We start from the raw sequence: 17,885 nt of genomic DNA, 5'->3' as shown, positions 1-17,885 counted from the left end.
TGTCACAGAGAAGACATGGACGACAACTTTACTTTCCCAGTACTCGTGGAAGGCGAGTGGAATCCTGCCCTCCCGAACCTGAGAAACAAACTAACCATTTATTTCCAAAGTAAAAAATCAAATGGTGGCGACTGCTGGGTTCAGCGTGATGTTTCTGATGGCCAAAGAGCCATCGTATCGTTCAAATCAGAACAAGGTAGGCTAGTTACACGGTTTTGTGTAACCGCACAGGCCTACTGTGGTATGCTTCTTTGTTATTCTGATTCTGATGCTGCATGTTTCTGTTTCTTCAAACAGTAAGGCAAAGTGTTCTTGCAAAATGCCCACACAAGTTAAAACTTGGTCAAAATGTGTTGAATTTGTCGGTACGTCTGCCCTCTGAGACAACGGACGTCGAGGTAGGTGTGAAGCATTGACATATATTTGACATTACATTTAACATATGGTAACTTAAATATAATCAACTAATGTCGCTGTTTGCATGTTATTTTTTAGAAATCATGTTTTCTTGAGGTCTCGGAAGATACACGTGAGTGGGTCTGGCATAGTAGGCCTACAAATAATGATTGTTTAGGAAACTCCATCTTTAAATAGCTTAGCCTATTAGGCTATGATATAGATGCTGTAGGCTACTAACTGTAAATGGTGATATTGAAAGTGTAACATTATACCGTGATAGTTGGCTGTCAAAATCAAGTCGCTGGTTAAATGTAAGGGGTTGGACGTTTGAAAACAAAAGGATTTGTATTTTATAGTCCATCCACATACCATCTACTATATGCTCAGATTAGGCTAACTGAACTTGAATCTTAAGCGAAGATCTGTTACATTGATACAGTAGCCTATTCACTTGCTTGGATATTTTCCCCTTTTATGGCTTTTATATATAGAATCATATGGATTTTTACAAAACAAACTCTTTAATGTCAGTGAAAACATTTCTACAAAATAATGTTGGCTAATTAAAAATATATATAGTGTAAAATAAGCGATTGCATAAATATTCCCCCCCCCCCCCCCAAGTCAGCATAGTAGATGTATCTTTGGTCGCAATCACAGTACAGTCTGTGTGGATAGGTCTCAATTAGGCTTGCACATCTGGATACTGCAATTTCACACCTTTGCAAAACTGCTCAAACTCTTGTCAGGTTGCACAGGGATTGGGAGTGAACAACCCTTTTCAAGTCCAGTGAATTGAGGTCTTGGGCACTCAAGAACATTCACCTGTTCTCTTTAAATTTCTGTGTAGCTTTCTGTATGCGTCTTGCTGGGAAATAAATCTTCTCCCAAGTCGTAGTTCTCTTGCAGACTGAATCCGATTGTCCTCCAGAATTCCCCTATTTTGCTGCATTCATCTTACCCTTACCTTTAGCCTTCCTGCAGCATGATTCTGCCACCATTATGCTTCACAGTAGGGATGACGTGTTTGTGATGATGTAGTATTTCATGTCCACCAAACATAGCAGCTATTATGAGGACCAAAAAGCTTGATTTTGGAGTCCTCAGACAAAAGAACCTTCTTCCATTTGACCATGGAAGTTGGGCAAACTTTAGTGGAGATTTAACAGAAGCTTTGCCACTCTCCAAGCTTTGCCACTCTCCAAGCTTTGCCACTCTCCAAGCTTTGCCACTCTCCAAGCTTTGCCACTCTCCAAGCTTTGCCTGGTGAAGAACCTGGGCAATAGTTGTTGTATGCAGTCTCTCCTATCTCAGCTACTGAAGCCTTTAACTCCTTTAGGGTTGTCACGGGGGGCCTTAGTGGCCTCTCCCACCAGTCTTCTTCTTGCATGGTCATCTAGTTTGTGGGGACGGCCTGCTGAAGGCAGATTTTTTTTTATTAAACTCTGGGGAATGTTCGGTAACCTGACATTTTTTGTAGCCAGGAATTCTGATTAATCAGGGACTCTCCAGACCAGGGGCGGACCTGGACACTTTGAGGCCCAAGGCAAAGGATTCCGAGGCCCCCGAGCCCCCACACACAGACACACACACATACACACACACCACAACCCTAAAACTAAAACACACTTTATTCTGTAATAATGGGACGCTGAGGCATACTCAAATACAACAAATATTTTTTGCCATAGATGATGATCAAGAAACAGTAGTAAAAACCTTTGAAAGTATTACTATGAATGGTGTGTGTGTCTGTGTGTGTGAGAGAGAGAGAGAGAGGGAGAGGGAGAGAGAGAGGGTGAAGGCTAGGGGTTTGGGGTCTCTGTGTGTGAATATACTCTATGTACTGTAGCTATGTACTGTATGAGAGTCTGTCCGTGTAGGCTATGTGTAAAAGAGAGGGAGAGAGAGTGAGAGTGAGTGTGCGTGCAAACTAAATGAGGTGTTCGATCTTCAAAAAAGCCGACATCCAAAACAATAAGCGTCTGCACTGACCGAATAAACTAGCCATTTTCTGTTTATTTTTTCTCCATTTTTCATGGTCATGTAATAATGTTCAACCGTGAATCTTCTGGGTGGTTTATCTGCATTTTTGGGGAATTCAAAGTAGGGCTGGGCGATATGGACCAAAAGTCATATCCCGATATATTTAGGTTGATCTATCGATATACGATATATATCCCGATATTTTTTCTGCAAAGTTAGAGCTGTAAAATGAAATGTTCAGTCAAATATGAGTAGTTTTATTGAAAACTCACTACTCAAATAACAATAAAATGTAAACATAAAACTGGAGTGCCTTTTTTTTTTAAATCAAAGCTCCCTAAGGTGCACATTTAAATAAAAAAATATCTTAAATAAAAATAGCCTATAAAATAAAATAGGCCAATCTTTTTCTGAAATAAATATATTTATATGAGAGTAGCATGCAGTTTCACAGCAGTGCAGAGAGGGGAGCAGTGCAGAGAGCTCCGGTCAGCGGCTTGCGTGGAGCAAGGATCACGGTGCAAATTAGAACTAGATCGATATATGCGATATGGTCTAATTCCATATCGCATTTTAAAATATATCGATATATCTTTTATATCGATATATCGCCCAGCCCTAATTCAAAGTTATTAATTTGCACGGGGCCTTTTTTAACGATTTCAACTCGCTCTGCATCTCTTACGGTGTCTTGCCATAATAAGGGGTCGTCACTGATAACTGTAGTGCTAGGTATCGTGTTAGGGTTACTTACGTTACTGGTTTCGTTGCGGTCCAAAGCTTCTGCTACTGTGTCCGTAGCAGCACCAACAGCACCAGTGCGGACTTCGGCAGTGACCGTGATCTTGTCCCTCACGACTGTTTCACTTAGATCAACATCATAATCATCATCATCATCATCATCAGTAGAAGAATATGTAGTGCAAGTTGCTGGTGGTGGTGCATCAGTGCCACAGCTGCTGCAGCTAGCATTAGCTACACCACCCAGCTCAGCAGATGTTGCAGATGTTGTTGCATCACTGTCCAAATTACTTTCTTCCGTGGAAGAATTCTTCGACTGGAAGAAGTTGGTTAATTTAGGCAATTTCTTTCTAAATTCTTCCTCCTCCCTTTTTCTTTTTCGTTTATCACTTCCACTCTGGAAACGTTTCATGGCTGCTGTCAATCGCTCAACTCCACACCTCACCAAGACCTCGTTCAGACTAGTTGCTGCTATGGTGACAGGAAGCGGACCTGCACTGCAGTCATTTGATTTTATGATGAGTTTATGAGCAATCATGAGGCAAAATATTTTTTCCAATCTTTATTATGGATTAGAATATATTGTTTGGATGCGGTGATCATTTATTTAAAAAAAAAAAAAAAAACGATATGGGGATGACGAGGCCCCCTGGTGGCCGAGGCCCCAGGCAATTGCCTGACCATGCCTAATGGCAGGTCCGCCCCTGCTCCAGACACTTTATGCTACTATAGTATACACAGTCATTGCACTCATGTATAGGAGTCTTTATGCTACTGTAGTATACACAGTCATTGACCTCATGTATAGGAGTCTTTATGCTACTATAGTATGCACAGTCATTGCACTCATGTATAGGGGTCTTTATGCTACTGTAGTATACACAGTCATTGCACTCATGTATAGGGGTCTTTATGCTACTGTAGTATACACAGTCATTGCACTCATGTATAGGGGTCTTTATGCTACTGTAGTATGCACAGTCATTGCACTCATGTATAGGGGTCTTTATGCTACTGTAGTATACACAGTCATTGCACTCATGTGATCTTTTTCACTAATTGTGAGACTACTAGCACCAATTCGCTGGACCGCTGTTGAATTAAAAGGCAACCACTTATTTTACATTATATATTTTAAATTAATTGATATTGCTTTGCAGAAATCTACTTTCACATTGGCATTAAAGAGAGTGTTTTGTTGTAAATTCTTGTTTAAAAACCCTAATTGTATTGGCCATGATTACATTTATAAAGGCAGTAAAAGGGGAAAATATCCAAGGGGTGAATACTTTATAGGCACTGTACTGTAGATCCCTGTAGGCAGACTATCCAAGTAAAGTGTTACCCAGTTTTGTCAATGTATTCAGAGTATGGCATAGGTTTTTATTAAATGTATCCTGGGGGAAAAACCCTCAGTATTCAAGAGTGTAGAAAAACTACAAACCCATTTAAGATTAATGGGCAGTTTTTCCCCAATTTAGTGACAGAAATAATGGTAGGATAATAGATGATATGAATACTTGGCCCTTCATTTCAGTTTCTATTTGCATGAATGTAAAACTAAACAAAAGTTGCTTAAAAGATTACGTTTTTATTGTAAAACATGCTCAGAACACAGCCATCATAAGAGGAAAGATGACGCCAACACATTCACTATGTTAGACCCTAAAAGAAGAAGAGCCATAGGTTAGTAGGCCTTAAAGCTGCCTTTTGTCTTTCTTTAATAAGTGTAATTATATGACAATGAATAAAAATGGCAATTAAGATTCATGGCTGACATTTTTCTACCAGCTAATCATTAAAACAGAATAGTATTGTATAAATGCTATGAGAAATGATAAAATAAATGTAGAAGTAGGCCACAATTAAGTATTAGACATTCATTATAAGAGTTTTCTTTGTTTTAGAAGTAAGGGGCAGATTCATTTATGGATGTACAATAAAACAATTCAATAGAGACAATATTTAGCACAGTTGATAAATGGATCAATACATTTATTGATAAATGTTTACTATCTATTATGTCATGACCCTATTGTGAGAACAGGCGAAGACAAGACCCTCCCTGCTGAGGAGCAGAAGGAGGATCCTGAGGACTCCCTGGCTGTAGCTGCTGTCCTGGGGAACACAGAGGGGCTGCGGCATGAGTTTCTAGAGATGTTGGTGGAGAACATCCTCAAAGGTCACGACCCCTCATCCTGGAGTGTGGAGATTGTACCTGAGATCAGCAGCGCTGTGGTGATGTTTGATAACGCAGAAGGTAGGGGGAAAACTCAGTATTTTTTATTTGGGAATCATTTTTCACCTTTTTGTTTTATTTTCAGTTGGTTCAATAACTACAATGAATAGTATGTTTATGTTTTACGTATAATGTGGTTCATGTGTTTGGTGCACCTTGCCTGCTTATGTTCTTATCTGTTACATTTACATGTCAGATGCACAGCAATTCGTCAAAATATGCCCATCAAACAAGATGTTCAGCTCGAAGAAATTAATCATCAGGCTCCTTGAGGTTCCAGTGAAAGTAAGAGCTGAAGACCTCATTAGTGACATCACATCTGACCACCTCCAGCTGTATTTCCAAAAAGATGAGGATGTAAAAGAAGATGTCGAAATGCTGGAGGAGGAACAAGCTGCCATTGTCACCTTTAGTGAGCCCAGAGGTAAGAATTTCCCATAAATCAGGCAAATTTAAATGGTATACTATTGTCTGTTTATGAATATTTTTTTTATAATGTGATTTTGACCTCTTATGTAGATGTAATGTAATACTTGTCAAAGTTTGATGTATAAAAAGTTTTGAAGGGGTTATGCTGTAGGAAACTTTTGTTTCATGTTGACTTTGAAATAAGCACGCAGCTTTTTAAATTTGACTGTTCCCTTCACTGCTTGTAATGGCCATAGGAAGGAATAGGTCATAGATCACAAGCGAATCAGAAAAGCGTGTAAGTTCTACATCACAACTGCTCACATTTATTATGGTCAAAATAAAAGCTCAGCTGAATTTTTTCCTCTGTAGGGTTTTTAGAGCATACCCGAACACCATGAGTCGGGAATTTTATAAAATAATTGAAACATGTAAGGCATGGCTCCTTTTAAAGGCTAAACTGGTAGCATGTGAAAGACCATAATGGTCATATTTCAGGAATCTTTTATTAGTTTATCTTTTTATAGATTTTTTATAATCCTTAAATCCTATTGAGAATCAGATAAGTAAAAATATCAGAGACACCTAATGATGATGTCATTCAAATATTTGTATGAAATATTTATCTTTGCAGCTGTGGCAAGAGTAATCAATAGACAGCATGTCATATCGGGACATGCTTTTAAAGTGTTCCCGTACTACGACTCTTTGGGAACGGCGGTGTATGGAAAAGACAGGCCCACCTGGAAACTTCCTGATGCTTTCACACAGGACATTGGCTTTGCTTTGCAGAAGTGCCTGCAAGAAAACCCTGAGTGTAGTGCACTGATCGACCAGGAGATGGCCAAGCTTTTCTGTGAAGTCAATCTCCAGCTTCAGCCTGTGAGCATCAGCCCCTTACCATCCTTGCTCCAGCAGAAAAAACAAACAGCCAAGCTCATTCGCTCTTGGAGAGAACAGGCCGCTTCTGGATTTAAAGAGTTGCTCTCAAGGTTCAAGTGCCTTCAACTGCATGTTCCAGCTGTTGCGTGGAAGGAGTCGGAAGTGACGATTCTAGAAGCCATTCAGCACAAGGCTGTGTCACTGGTCCTGGACCAGTCTCAAGAATGTATGACTGTGGCAGGTCTGCCTGAGACCATAGATGGCCTTGGTGATTTAAAAATGATTGTAGAGAAAATTACTAAAAAGGCCGAAAGGGAGTTAGGTAGCCAAGCTATAGAGGTCCCTGTGGCGTCATCAGTTTACCAGCTCCTGGAACGTGGCTTACAGCAAAAGATTGCAAGTGATTTCCCAGAGCTTAAGTTCAGATACAACAAGCCAACTCAAAACATTGAATTGTATGGACTGCAAAATGAGATTTTGTCATCAAAAGCTTACATTCTAGAGGAGGTGTTGACTTTTTCCCTGAATGGGAAGCCAGTAGATCTTGATGATAGCATCATACAGTTCTTGTCTGAAGGAGACCAGGAAGAGCTAAATGAACAATTATTCATGTCACAGGGAATCAGCGCTGCACTGGAAATTAAGGGGAACAGAGTTAATCTCCTGGCCAATAAAGAGGAGGCAGTCAGGGACGCAGAGGGTCAACTAGAGAAGCTTCTGAACCACAAATGCGTTGAGGTAGAAGATCTTAATGTTTTCAGAATGACAGAGTGGCAACAGTTAGTGGATAGTTTGCAAGCATCCTCCAATCAGCCAAAAAGGAGAGTGTCAGTGCATACTGCTGGTGTACTAGTTATGGTCTGTGGCTTTGTTGACACAGTTGATGATGTACAGAAACAGTTATATGATTTTGTACATGACAACTCTTCCATAACCAGAACTGTGACAGACAGAAAGCTCATTATCAAATTTGTGCGTGAAATGAAAAAAGATACATTGAATAAGATGATCAAAGAGGACATTAAAATTGATTTCAAAGAGGATTCTGTTTCTCTGAGTGGACCCAGAGTTCTTGTGGTAGAGTGTATGCAGACAATCCAAGATCTGATCTCATCTGTCCACCATGATGTTCTGCGAGTGGCCAAACCTGGAGCGAAAAAGTCTTTCCTGGACAAAGAGCTCATTTATGAGAGCATGTCAATCACCAAATGGCACTGTTTAGTCCAGCTGGAGGATGACATGGACACACCCCAAATGGACACCTCAGGACCCGAGAGCAAGCCTGCTTATCACTTGCAAACCCCCGATGGCGTGGAGATCAGTGTCTTCAAGGCCGACATGTGCTCATTCAGAGTAGAAACTATTGTCAATGCTGCCAATGAGACCCTTCAGCATGAGGGGGGTCTGGCAGGAGCCCTCGTTCAGGCTGCTGGTCCTCAGCTCCAGGAGATGTGCAACCAGATCATCTCCAGCCGCGGGCAACTGGCCACGGGGGACGTAGTCATCACGGCAGCAGGTGGGCGACTCCGGTGCGAACACATCATCCACGCCGTTGGACCCAAGTTCAGTGGCAACAATCCACAAAGGGCCGTTGGCTTACTGAAAAGGGCAATTAAAGGCTGTTTAAGAGAGGCAGAGAGGTTTAAGTTCCACTCTTTAGCAATTCCTGCCATAAGCTCAGGTTCATTTGGATTCCCGCTAAACCTCTGTGCAGAGACCATCGTCGGGGCAATAAAGGAGCACTGTGAGGACATGTATGGCGACGGCCTACTTAAAAAAATACATCTAGTCAACAAGGATGACCAGACTGTCCAGGCCATGGAGACTGCTGTGAGAAAGATTTTTGACCGACCCGTACATCGCCAGACGGAGACCAGAAGCCAGGTCAGAACAGATCAAAACCCAGGAGCGAGCCCACGCCACGGAAGAGCTCCTACGGGCAGTCCGACTCTGAGTGTGCAGACAAAAGAGGGGCTGAGCATCACACTGTTGAAAGGAAACATCCAGGATACAACAGTAGGTCACATGTTGAGATGTTTTTGTTTTCTGATGATTCAGGTTGTAACTGTAAATAAACACATGAATATATAATGTGTGCTAATATCCATGTCTGCAGACGGATGTGGTGGTGAACACAGTGGGCAGTGGTCTGAGGCTCGATCAAGGGGCTGTTTCGAATGCCCTGTTCAGAGCAGCGGGACCAGAGCTTCAGAATCTGGTGGATCAGCAGGCAGCACCTCCGGCCAATGAAGGAGCTATTATTGTCACAGAGGGCTGCAACCTCAGAAGCAATATGGTGTTCCATACTGTTGCCCCACAGTGGGATGGAGGTCAAGGCCATGCACAGAAGGTACGTCTTTGTCCCTCTACGTCTATTTTTGAGATAGATAGTACATCTTTGGTTATTCAAATACAAAAGCCCAGTGTTTCCCACAGAATTGGATTCAATTTGTGGCGGTAGCTGACTTTGACAAGGGGTGGTATTAAGATCGTTAAGATTGGTAGTGTATAGGTCTAATTGTCACTTTAAGACGTTTGAGGGAACCCTTGCAATTGTAACATAGTTGAAAGGCTGCTGATGTGTGGATGCAATTCATAACGTTTTCTACATAGTTAAAATAAAAAAAAAGTAAAAATCCCTCCTTGGGACAAGCACTTGAATTTTGGAAAACACTTTTCCATTTACATCGGGATTTTGCAAACATTCAATGTAGCCTACTATGCTGTGATAAGACCTTAGCAGAGTTCACTTCAATGCAGCAGTTTTGAACAATTTTGCGCAGCATGGTCACGATGCTAAGCGGATTTAATAGCAATTTAGCCAGACGTCTTCTATGCAATGCTTCTATGTGGCAACAACAATCCTTCAACAATCGCGGAATATTTTGTTAAATGCACATGCAGAGGAGGGGCAGCGGGCTCTACGAGAGAGCGGGGCGGGCAAGGAAAGGCTGCGTATGTAAAAAAGCTGCAGCTCAATGGCAATGCAAGGATTTGACCTTATATTTAATTTAAATTAAATTAAATTAAACATAGAATATTCATCTGTGGCGGCCGATTTTTATTTCGTGGCGCCCCGCCACAGATTAGTCAATGTATGGGAAACACGGAAAGCCTGCTAGAACATTAGTCATCGCTAGTAAATCATGGCAACCATCTCTTATATTTCACATGGAGTGTCACTACCCGATGCAAGTCGCTACCCAGTGTGAGTTGCGCATGCTCGTAGACGGCAGTATTTCTATATAAAACAAATAACTTCAGGATTTATGCCCTTACATTTTGTAAAAGTTAGCGAGAAATAACTACTATTAAATGTACACTGCACTATATTTCTTGTCCTGTCTATGCACCACCTGTCTATATTTTGTATATATCACATTGCACTTTGCACTTTTGTATATATCACATTGCACATTGCTTTTTTGCACTTCTGGTTAGACGCAAACTGTATTTTGTCGACTTGTACAATGACAATAAAGTTGAATCTAATCGAATCTTATCTATTGTAAAAAACATAGTTTTTGGAACCATAAGCCACGTGTGAGCATGCACGACTCACATTTGCCAGTTACATGGAGCACCAACAGAAGGCTAATTGATAAATAATCCACAGGTTTTGGGTGACATTGTAGCTGACTGCTTCGCTCAGGCGGAGCAGCACCGGCAGAGCTCTTTAACCTTCCCCGCCATTGGCACTGGAAACCTGGGCTTTCCCAGAGATGAGGTGGCCAAACTCATGTTGGACGCTGTCCTCAATTTCAGCCAGAAAAGAAGTTCAAATAACGTGCAAGAGGTGGTGTTCATTCTCCACCCTAGCGACACTCACACTACACAGGTAAGGAGCCAAAACAAATTTCTGTGCATTTTTGTTTGTGTAGTTAATACGAACAAGTGGCATCTAATCAGTGTTTGTTGCCATGTACTGCATGTCCATCACAGGCCTTTACAGATGAATTCAACCAAAGATTCTTAAACCAGGCTGCATCCTCCCAGACAAAAGGTACAGTGCCATTTTGGTCTGTACTTTGGACTTTATCAGTTGGGGTCATATAAATAGACATCAATTATAGACATTGTTTTTCCCTGCTTGTGTTTCTCAGTTACTGAAATGCAAAATCATTTTAAGCCCACTTGCATTTTCTATTTAATTATTACAGTGCATGAAAATGCACTGTTCTGTTATCCGAAGTCTTCTTCTTCTTCTTCTTCTTCTTCTTATTCTTCCCACCAAATTTCTCGTCTAATTCAGCTTTAACCGCTTAACGTTAGAAACTTCGCTCAAACTTTGGAACGTGGGTCTTGAAAAGGACACGGGGAATGTATTTTTCACTTTTGTAAACTTTATACTTTTTGAGATATTAATAAAAAAACAAGCTTATTTTTCCCCATAGACTTTGTATGGGGACTATGACATCATAATGGACTAATTAACTTGATTTGCACCTGTATCAACTTCCAGCTGCTCACTACTAGGACCCATCAAAGGGCCAGTTAAACTGATTGCACCTGTATCAACTGCTTTCTGCTCAATTAGGCCAACTCTCTCTGTGTATCTCCATTCTACAAGGATATAAGGCACATTCCATCCAACTTTCTATCCATTCATCCTCTTCAAACCATTCACTCATCTACCCATTAAACTATCCCATCAACATTCATTAAACAATCTGCCTATCAACATCCATTCAACTTTCTGTCTATCAACATCCATTACACTATCTATATTTAACTTTTAAACTATACTCTGTCTCAGGCTTTAAACATACAATCTGGCTCTACAGATCCTGTTCAACTATTTCCTCTGCCCACAACTGTTTCAAAATAAATGTCCTCACTACAATAATTCACTATTATATAATTACTATTTATATAATAACTATTTAAACTACTCAACTATTTAACTGTTCAGCCATTTCAACTGTCAGTTGTTATCAACTATGACTTCTGCCAACTGTTATCAAATAAAAGTTTGTTTTGCATTTTATGTTAATATATATGTTTATATTTTCATGCACTGGTAATTTCCTCGAAATTACATTTTCTAGTTTACACTGAGAGTGGACACTGAGTGGAACATTCATTAATGGACAGTGACTTGCAGTCTTGAACAATCATGGAAGTCATTGCCATTTTCACAAATAACAACGACTTACACATATTTTCAATCAGTATTTTTACTTGGGTTGGATTTTGGTGTGAACACCACCCCAAAGTGCTACATTGCAGAGGTCTTTCACCTATTTGGAGAATTTGCTGACCAATTACTCTCAAATTATTCTCAAATGATGGAAAAGAGCCTCGTATTTAACTGCAACTAATCCCAATTACCTGTGAGACACTGTAAACTGAATAACTCCCACCATGTTTGACAGGTCCATTCTCAAAGATCACATCTCCAAGTTCAGGGCTGTATCAGACAACAGTGGGGGAAGTTGTTCTCCAGATTACCACTGGGGATATCACTAAAGAGGACTCTGATGTCATAGTTAATTCCTCCAATGATACCTTTACACTGAACTCAGGTAGGCATATTTTATTTAGTATTTACATTTCTATATTTGATGTTGTATGTACAGTATGTTCTCCTTGTTTTTCAAGATTTCTGTGAGGTTTTTAATGGATAAGTATCAAATAGTCTCTGTCCTGATAAAACTGAACCAGTTATAAACACATAATTTAATTTTTTGCCACTCTTAATTCCAGGTGTCTCAAAAGCCATTCTTGATGCTGCTGGTCCAATGGTGATGCTAGAATGCCAGCAACAGGGTGTGTAAACTCTCCCTAGTGGAGAATATCACACTGTACCTTGTCCTTATAAATAATCATTATTTTTCAGTTTTGTTATTGGACAAATGCATTAATCTGTGACGTGTGAATTTGACAGGAGCTCAGCCAGGTAGAGCAATGATAATGACCCAGCCTGGCAATCTTAAGTGTAAGAAGATTCTTCATCTGCATGGGCAGACCAAGCCTCAGATGATACAAAAGATTGTTGGTGATGCAATCTCACTGTCCATTCAGAACAACATGAGGTCCATCTCCTTTCCTGCTCTTGGCACAGGTATGTGGTGACTAATTAGTGCTTTCCTGTGGCTGGAAGTAAAGCTCTGTGTTAATCTTCTGTCCCCCCTCCTGCCTGCTCCCGCAATATTCTGTCCTGTTCCCGCAAAAATGGATAATTTTTAGTCCCGCTCCTGCCTGCATCTGTAACATTATGTCCTGCTCCCGCCTGCTAAAGCCCACACACGATTGTCTACTGTATGCATTCAGTTCTGCTTTCTGTCTCACGAAAGGAGCACTTGACACTTTTGATATATTTCCCTTGAATTCCAGCAATGTTTGTCCTTTCATAGCTGTACAATGTGTGCATAGCCCCCACGACGCTTCAGGTCTGATGTTCCAGATTTGTATATGTTGGTAGGGTATGTTAACACCCTTTGACATTTGCCACAGCAGGTAATCGATTCCACTTGCTGTCACTCACAACTAAGAGAGACTGCCAAATGTCTGATTTTAAGTTTCTTGGTTCTGAATGTAATTTTCTTTAGAAAGGCAACATCTAAAAATTGCCTACTAGTGTTGCACCTCTTCCTCTGTCATGCTTTTGAACGCAGCAGCAGGAAATAATTGATCACAGATAAACGACAACATCCGTCAGTTAGGCTGCTTAAAACCTTTTTTTTTTTTGCTGCCATACAGAGCTTCCAGCATGACTATAATTATTTACGCTACTTTAATCATTTTCCTTTTTTATTTTACACACATGTACAATTTGCAGGAGTGCAGCGAATAATCCTTTTATCCTGCTCCTGCAAACGCACCTCTTTCATCCCGCACCCACACTCCAAACCTGGTACTCTTTTACGTCGCAACCTGCGTTCTCTTGGGACCCCTGCAGGACCCCTTTAGCTGGGAGTAATTCAGGAAAGGGGAAAAAGCAGGATATTGACTTTTGTGGTCACAATCTCTATTGTCACTTACAGTGTCTTGTTTGCTTGTCTGTTTCCGGTGTAGGGCAAGGCAACGTGGCTCCTGGACTGGTGGCGGACGCCATGCTGGACGCAGTGGTAGATGTGGTGGGACAGAAACCTGTGTCTTCCCTGCAGCTGATCCGCATCGTCATCTTCCAGGCCCCAATGCTGGCAGAGTTTTACAAGAGCATGCAGAAAAAAGAGGGTTCCAACAAGCCAGTGAAAGAGGGCATGGGTGCTAAGATTATGTGTATGTTGTCTTTATATGCTTTTTATATGTTTTTTTAGGTTTCACAAGCATTGGTTGTTATATCGACGATGTAATGTCTTGATACTACTGTAGTATGTTGTCACACAAATCAAACATCCAGTGCATTCATTATTGAACTTATGATCTTCATACACTTAATATTACATTATGATTAGTCTTAGATTTGTCTAAGATGCAACATTATCTTACCTTCACAAAGTACATTTGAAAAGCCATAATCATCTTACTTATGTTGCAATCCCAATTCACCCTGATAGCAATAAAACTATACCATCTGTTCCTACAGCAAGCCTTAAATCATTCTTCACTGGACCATGGGTCAAAGACACCAAACCCCAGAAAAGTGAAGATATTGCCTTTGAGGGCAAAGTGTTGGTCCCAGCCTTCTTCCACATCTGTGGGGAGTCACAAGCCAACGTTGACGAAGTCAAGAAATGGATCGAAGAGCTGATCTCCCAAGACTCGTTCACAGACACCATCACAGACGATATGCTTTTAAATTTGCCCAGCAGTGACATTAAGATCATCCAAGACCTTCAGGAGAAGTATGACGTGAAGATGACCCTGACCACCGACTCACAGGGCACGATGGGTGCAGACGATGCCACCCTGACCATTGAGGGCCTCAGCAGAGACGTAGCGGCATCCTCCAGAGAGGTGCAGAAGATCCTGAGCAAGAGCCGGGAGCGGGAGAGTCTGGAAAGGCAGATGGAACTCACCGGTAACCTGGTGGAGTGGCAGTATAAGGTTCAAGGCCAATACCAAGCATTTGATCCCGAGAACAACTTACGTCTTGAGCAAGCCAAGGAGAAGAGGCAAAGACAGGTAGAGGTCACTATTCAAGGCCAGAAGTATACGGCCACTCTACCTGATGGGCCTGCTGTGGACATCCATAGGAACCAAGTCAAACTGAAGCGAGTAGATAAATTACAAGGTAATGCTTCCTTTAAACAAAGTTTTGTTGGTCTAGTTGGTCAACCATCATGTTGGTCAAATAAGCTGGTCAACCAGCAAACCACCTTAAGCTGGCCAGACTTGTTTTTTTCAGCTGGGTGGTTTTATCCCCACATTTATGCACACATACTCAGCTATATAGAAGTTGTATTAAGCTCCGTCAAAACGTTGTCATCTTTACGGTGATGCCTACCTATTCATTATGCTTTTCGGTTATTCAGGCAACAAAGTTACTATTAATGGTGCTCAATCAATTAAAACATTTTACACACAAAGAAACAAAATGTGAAATGATATAGTAGAACCATCAGGAGAGGGGCATAGTATCACTGATATACTCTATGTGATTTTCCTTCCTGCTGATATACTCTGTGATTTTCCTTCCTGCTGTCAAGGTGACACCAGTGTTCCTGATAACTGGGATGACATGACTCCCAACTCGCAGTGCCAAGTGTTTCTCCTGCAAAATAACAGCCAGGAATATCTTCATGTTCAGAAACTTTTCCTTAAGTCTTGCCGTAATGCCATTCTGAAGGTATGCTTTTACTAGCGATCTAGATATTGCATTTCAGCAGTTTAGTGTTCATATAGTCTACATGGTTTTCAATTAAATGTTTGGGTCTCATAGTTTAAACATTTTTTCATAATGTGAATGTCTCATATTTTTGCTTTTCAGATTGAGAGAGTACAAAACCCATACTTATGGAGAAACTACGAGATCAAAAAGCAAGCCATGGAGGTTAAAAATGGCCACAAGAACAATGAGAGGCAACTGTTTCATGGAACCAGCCAGCCAACCATAAACCACATCAACCACAATGGGTTTAACCGCAGCTATGCTGGCAAAAATGGTAAACATATCTATTGGTCCTCATGCAAAAAAATGCTTTGGAGTCAGCTGGATGTTGATGTGATAGTCCCAAAGTGTGACGTAGCGTTTCCATGACTGCAGAATCACTGGATCTAAACAAACTTTCGAAGTGGCATAAATAGCATTGAATGTAGACATGTGGCATCATTTCTAGCTAATAAAAATAAATATATCCATTTAAACGTGTTTTACCTGCTAGGCAGCAGCTTAGCCACATAACACGGATTCCCTGGCAGGTGTAATAGAAAGAAACAAAATTCCAGTGGATATTTCACGTCTTCTCAAAGACTAGCGGATGTTAAGAGCGACGGTTTTTGCCAAAAAAATAAAGCCAAAATACATCCGTGAATTTAAGGATTTTAACCGCATGCTGTGAAGTTACATGCAGGTCTCTTTTACGGAGGAAACCCATGCTAAAATAAAACTCTGTAGTCACGAATTTGATCGTGTTGGTATGAATATATGTTGTAGTATGTGATTCCTACAGTGTAAAAAAAAATATACTAACGTCTTAGAAACGTAAAATTATTGAAATAGATTAAGAAAGCCACCGCTATGGTGATTTCTAATGGTAGATTGATTTGTTTAGATCCAGTGAAATTGCTGCCTTGGCTTAGGTACTTTATTGGACTGAGAAATTGTGGATGTTCTTGTAAGAACATTATTGATGATGATTTAATATGTTTACTTATCCACCAGTGTTGTATTGTACATTTGTACCATCTTCTGTTGCAGCTGCTGCATATGGCAATGGCACCTACTTCGCAGTCCATGCTAAGTATTCTGCGGCCAACACCTACTCAGTTCCAGATGCTCAGGGACAAAAGTACATGTACCTGTGTCGAGTCCTCACAGGCGACTTCACAGCGGGGCGAGGGGGAATGATTGTCCCCCCTGCTAAAAACACCACCACTGCCGACCTCTATGATACTGTAACTGACAACCCCATTGCACCATCCATGTTTGTCGTCTTTAATGACATTCAGGCATATCCTGAGTATTTGATCACTTTTCAATGAGGTAGCAAAGGGACAAATGTGTATCCAAGATTTCACCTGTTCATTGGTTGTTTATTGGTTGTTACCATATTCTTCTATCCAGGAAACTGCTTGGGATACCAGTTTGCACCAATTTAAATCAAATGCACAAGTAAACATAGAGTTATGAACAATCGTTAGATGTCTCTCTATCATGGTATATAAAGTTAATAAATGTTGTGTATACACAAAATAGTTTTCATTGAAACTGAACTAACATGAATATGGGAATGTTTGTGATGTCAACCATGTGCCTAATATGTTCTCTCTAGCATGTGTCATTTATAATATATAGGATAAAAGTGACATTTCCAAGTCTTGCATCTTGTCATAACGTCTTTTAAAGGTTTTTTTTTAAGATTTTTGTGTGACCGGGAACTTTTTGGGTGTCTCCACCACACTTTGTCTTTTCAGACACACTGTCATTTCCATCACAACACATATTTTAAACATAAAAATAATACAACATGCATTTCTGGAAAATTAATACATTTTATATTTTGGCAGATATGTGTAATATTTAATAAAATACATTTGGAACAGACAGTAGATGTTAAGGTATTTTTGCTTGAAAACATACGTTTTGTTGTGTGATGGAAATGCCAGTTAGACTTTTGGAATAAAATGGCAAATATATACAGTATATATATTATTTAACAAAAATCATCACAGCCACTATTAGGGCAAGTTTCTAGATATAATAGATCATTAATCCATGCAAAAAGATTTTTATTGAAAGATGTATTTTTTGAAAATGTCCAGGTCAAAGAGTGCCATAGTTGAAGAATAACCCTGCTACTGATTCCGCCCTAGTCATAACAATGAAACTAGACGGCGAAACAAGGAAGCTGTCATGAATCCAAGTTGTGGATTTATTAGGCCTGGCCTGTACACAAACCTCAAAAACTTGATGGATCAGTCGGTAAGTTGGACATTTCATAGTTAGAATCAGTGCAATGTCAAAATTGTTTATCAAAATTGTCTCCAGTTGAAGGTAAAAATCTGACTTTATAGTCTTTATATCCTATAAGAAGAAGCAACTTATCAAAAAGAATAAACTGAATCTAGTGGAATGGCTGCGGCTCGATCGACATCTTGTTTTACACCATGTTCATTCAGAGTC

General features: G+C 40.4%; 1 protein-coding gene across 2 annotated transcripts; it reads left to right on the top strand.

Moving 5' to 3' along the window:
• The first annotated feature begins 13 nt into the window (after positions 1-13).
• On the top strand, positions 14-17,077 carry parp14rs1 (poly(ADP-ribose) polymerase family member 14-related sequence 1). Of its 2 annotated transcripts, XM_048239687.1 has the most exons (18): positions 14-196; positions 298-398; positions 496-529; positions 4,738-4,812; positions 5,174-5,386; positions 5,562-5,789; positions 6,408-8,671; positions 8,772-9,005; positions 10,272-10,493; positions 10,598-10,658; positions 12,031-12,180; positions 12,362-12,424; positions 12,543-12,719; positions 13,673-13,879; positions 14,187-14,834; positions 15,250-15,389; positions 15,531-15,705; positions 16,461-17,077. In XM_048239687.1, the coding sequence occupies exons 1-18, from the start codon at positions 16-18 to the stop codon at positions 16,742-16,744; spliced, it is 5,457 nt and encodes a 1,818-aa protein (XP_048095644.1). In that variant the 5' UTR covers positions 14-15; the 3' UTR covers positions 16,745-17,077. The 2 variants fall into 2 exon arrangements, with proteins under 2 accessions (XP_048095644.1, XP_048095645.1); XM_048239688.1 differs by lacking the exon at positions 4,738-4,812.
• The last annotated feature ends 808 nt before the right edge of the window (positions 17,078-17,885 follow it).

The sequence above is a fragment of the Alosa alosa genome, chromosome 3, assembly GCF_017589495.1.
Source record: "Alosa alosa isolate M-15738 ecotype Scorff River chromosome 3, AALO_Geno_1.1, whole genome shotgun sequence".
NCBI lineage: Eukaryota > Metazoa > Chordata > Actinopteri > Clupeiformes > Clupeidae > Alosa > Alosa alosa.
This window is presented reverse-complemented; position numbering and strand designations above follow the sequence as displayed.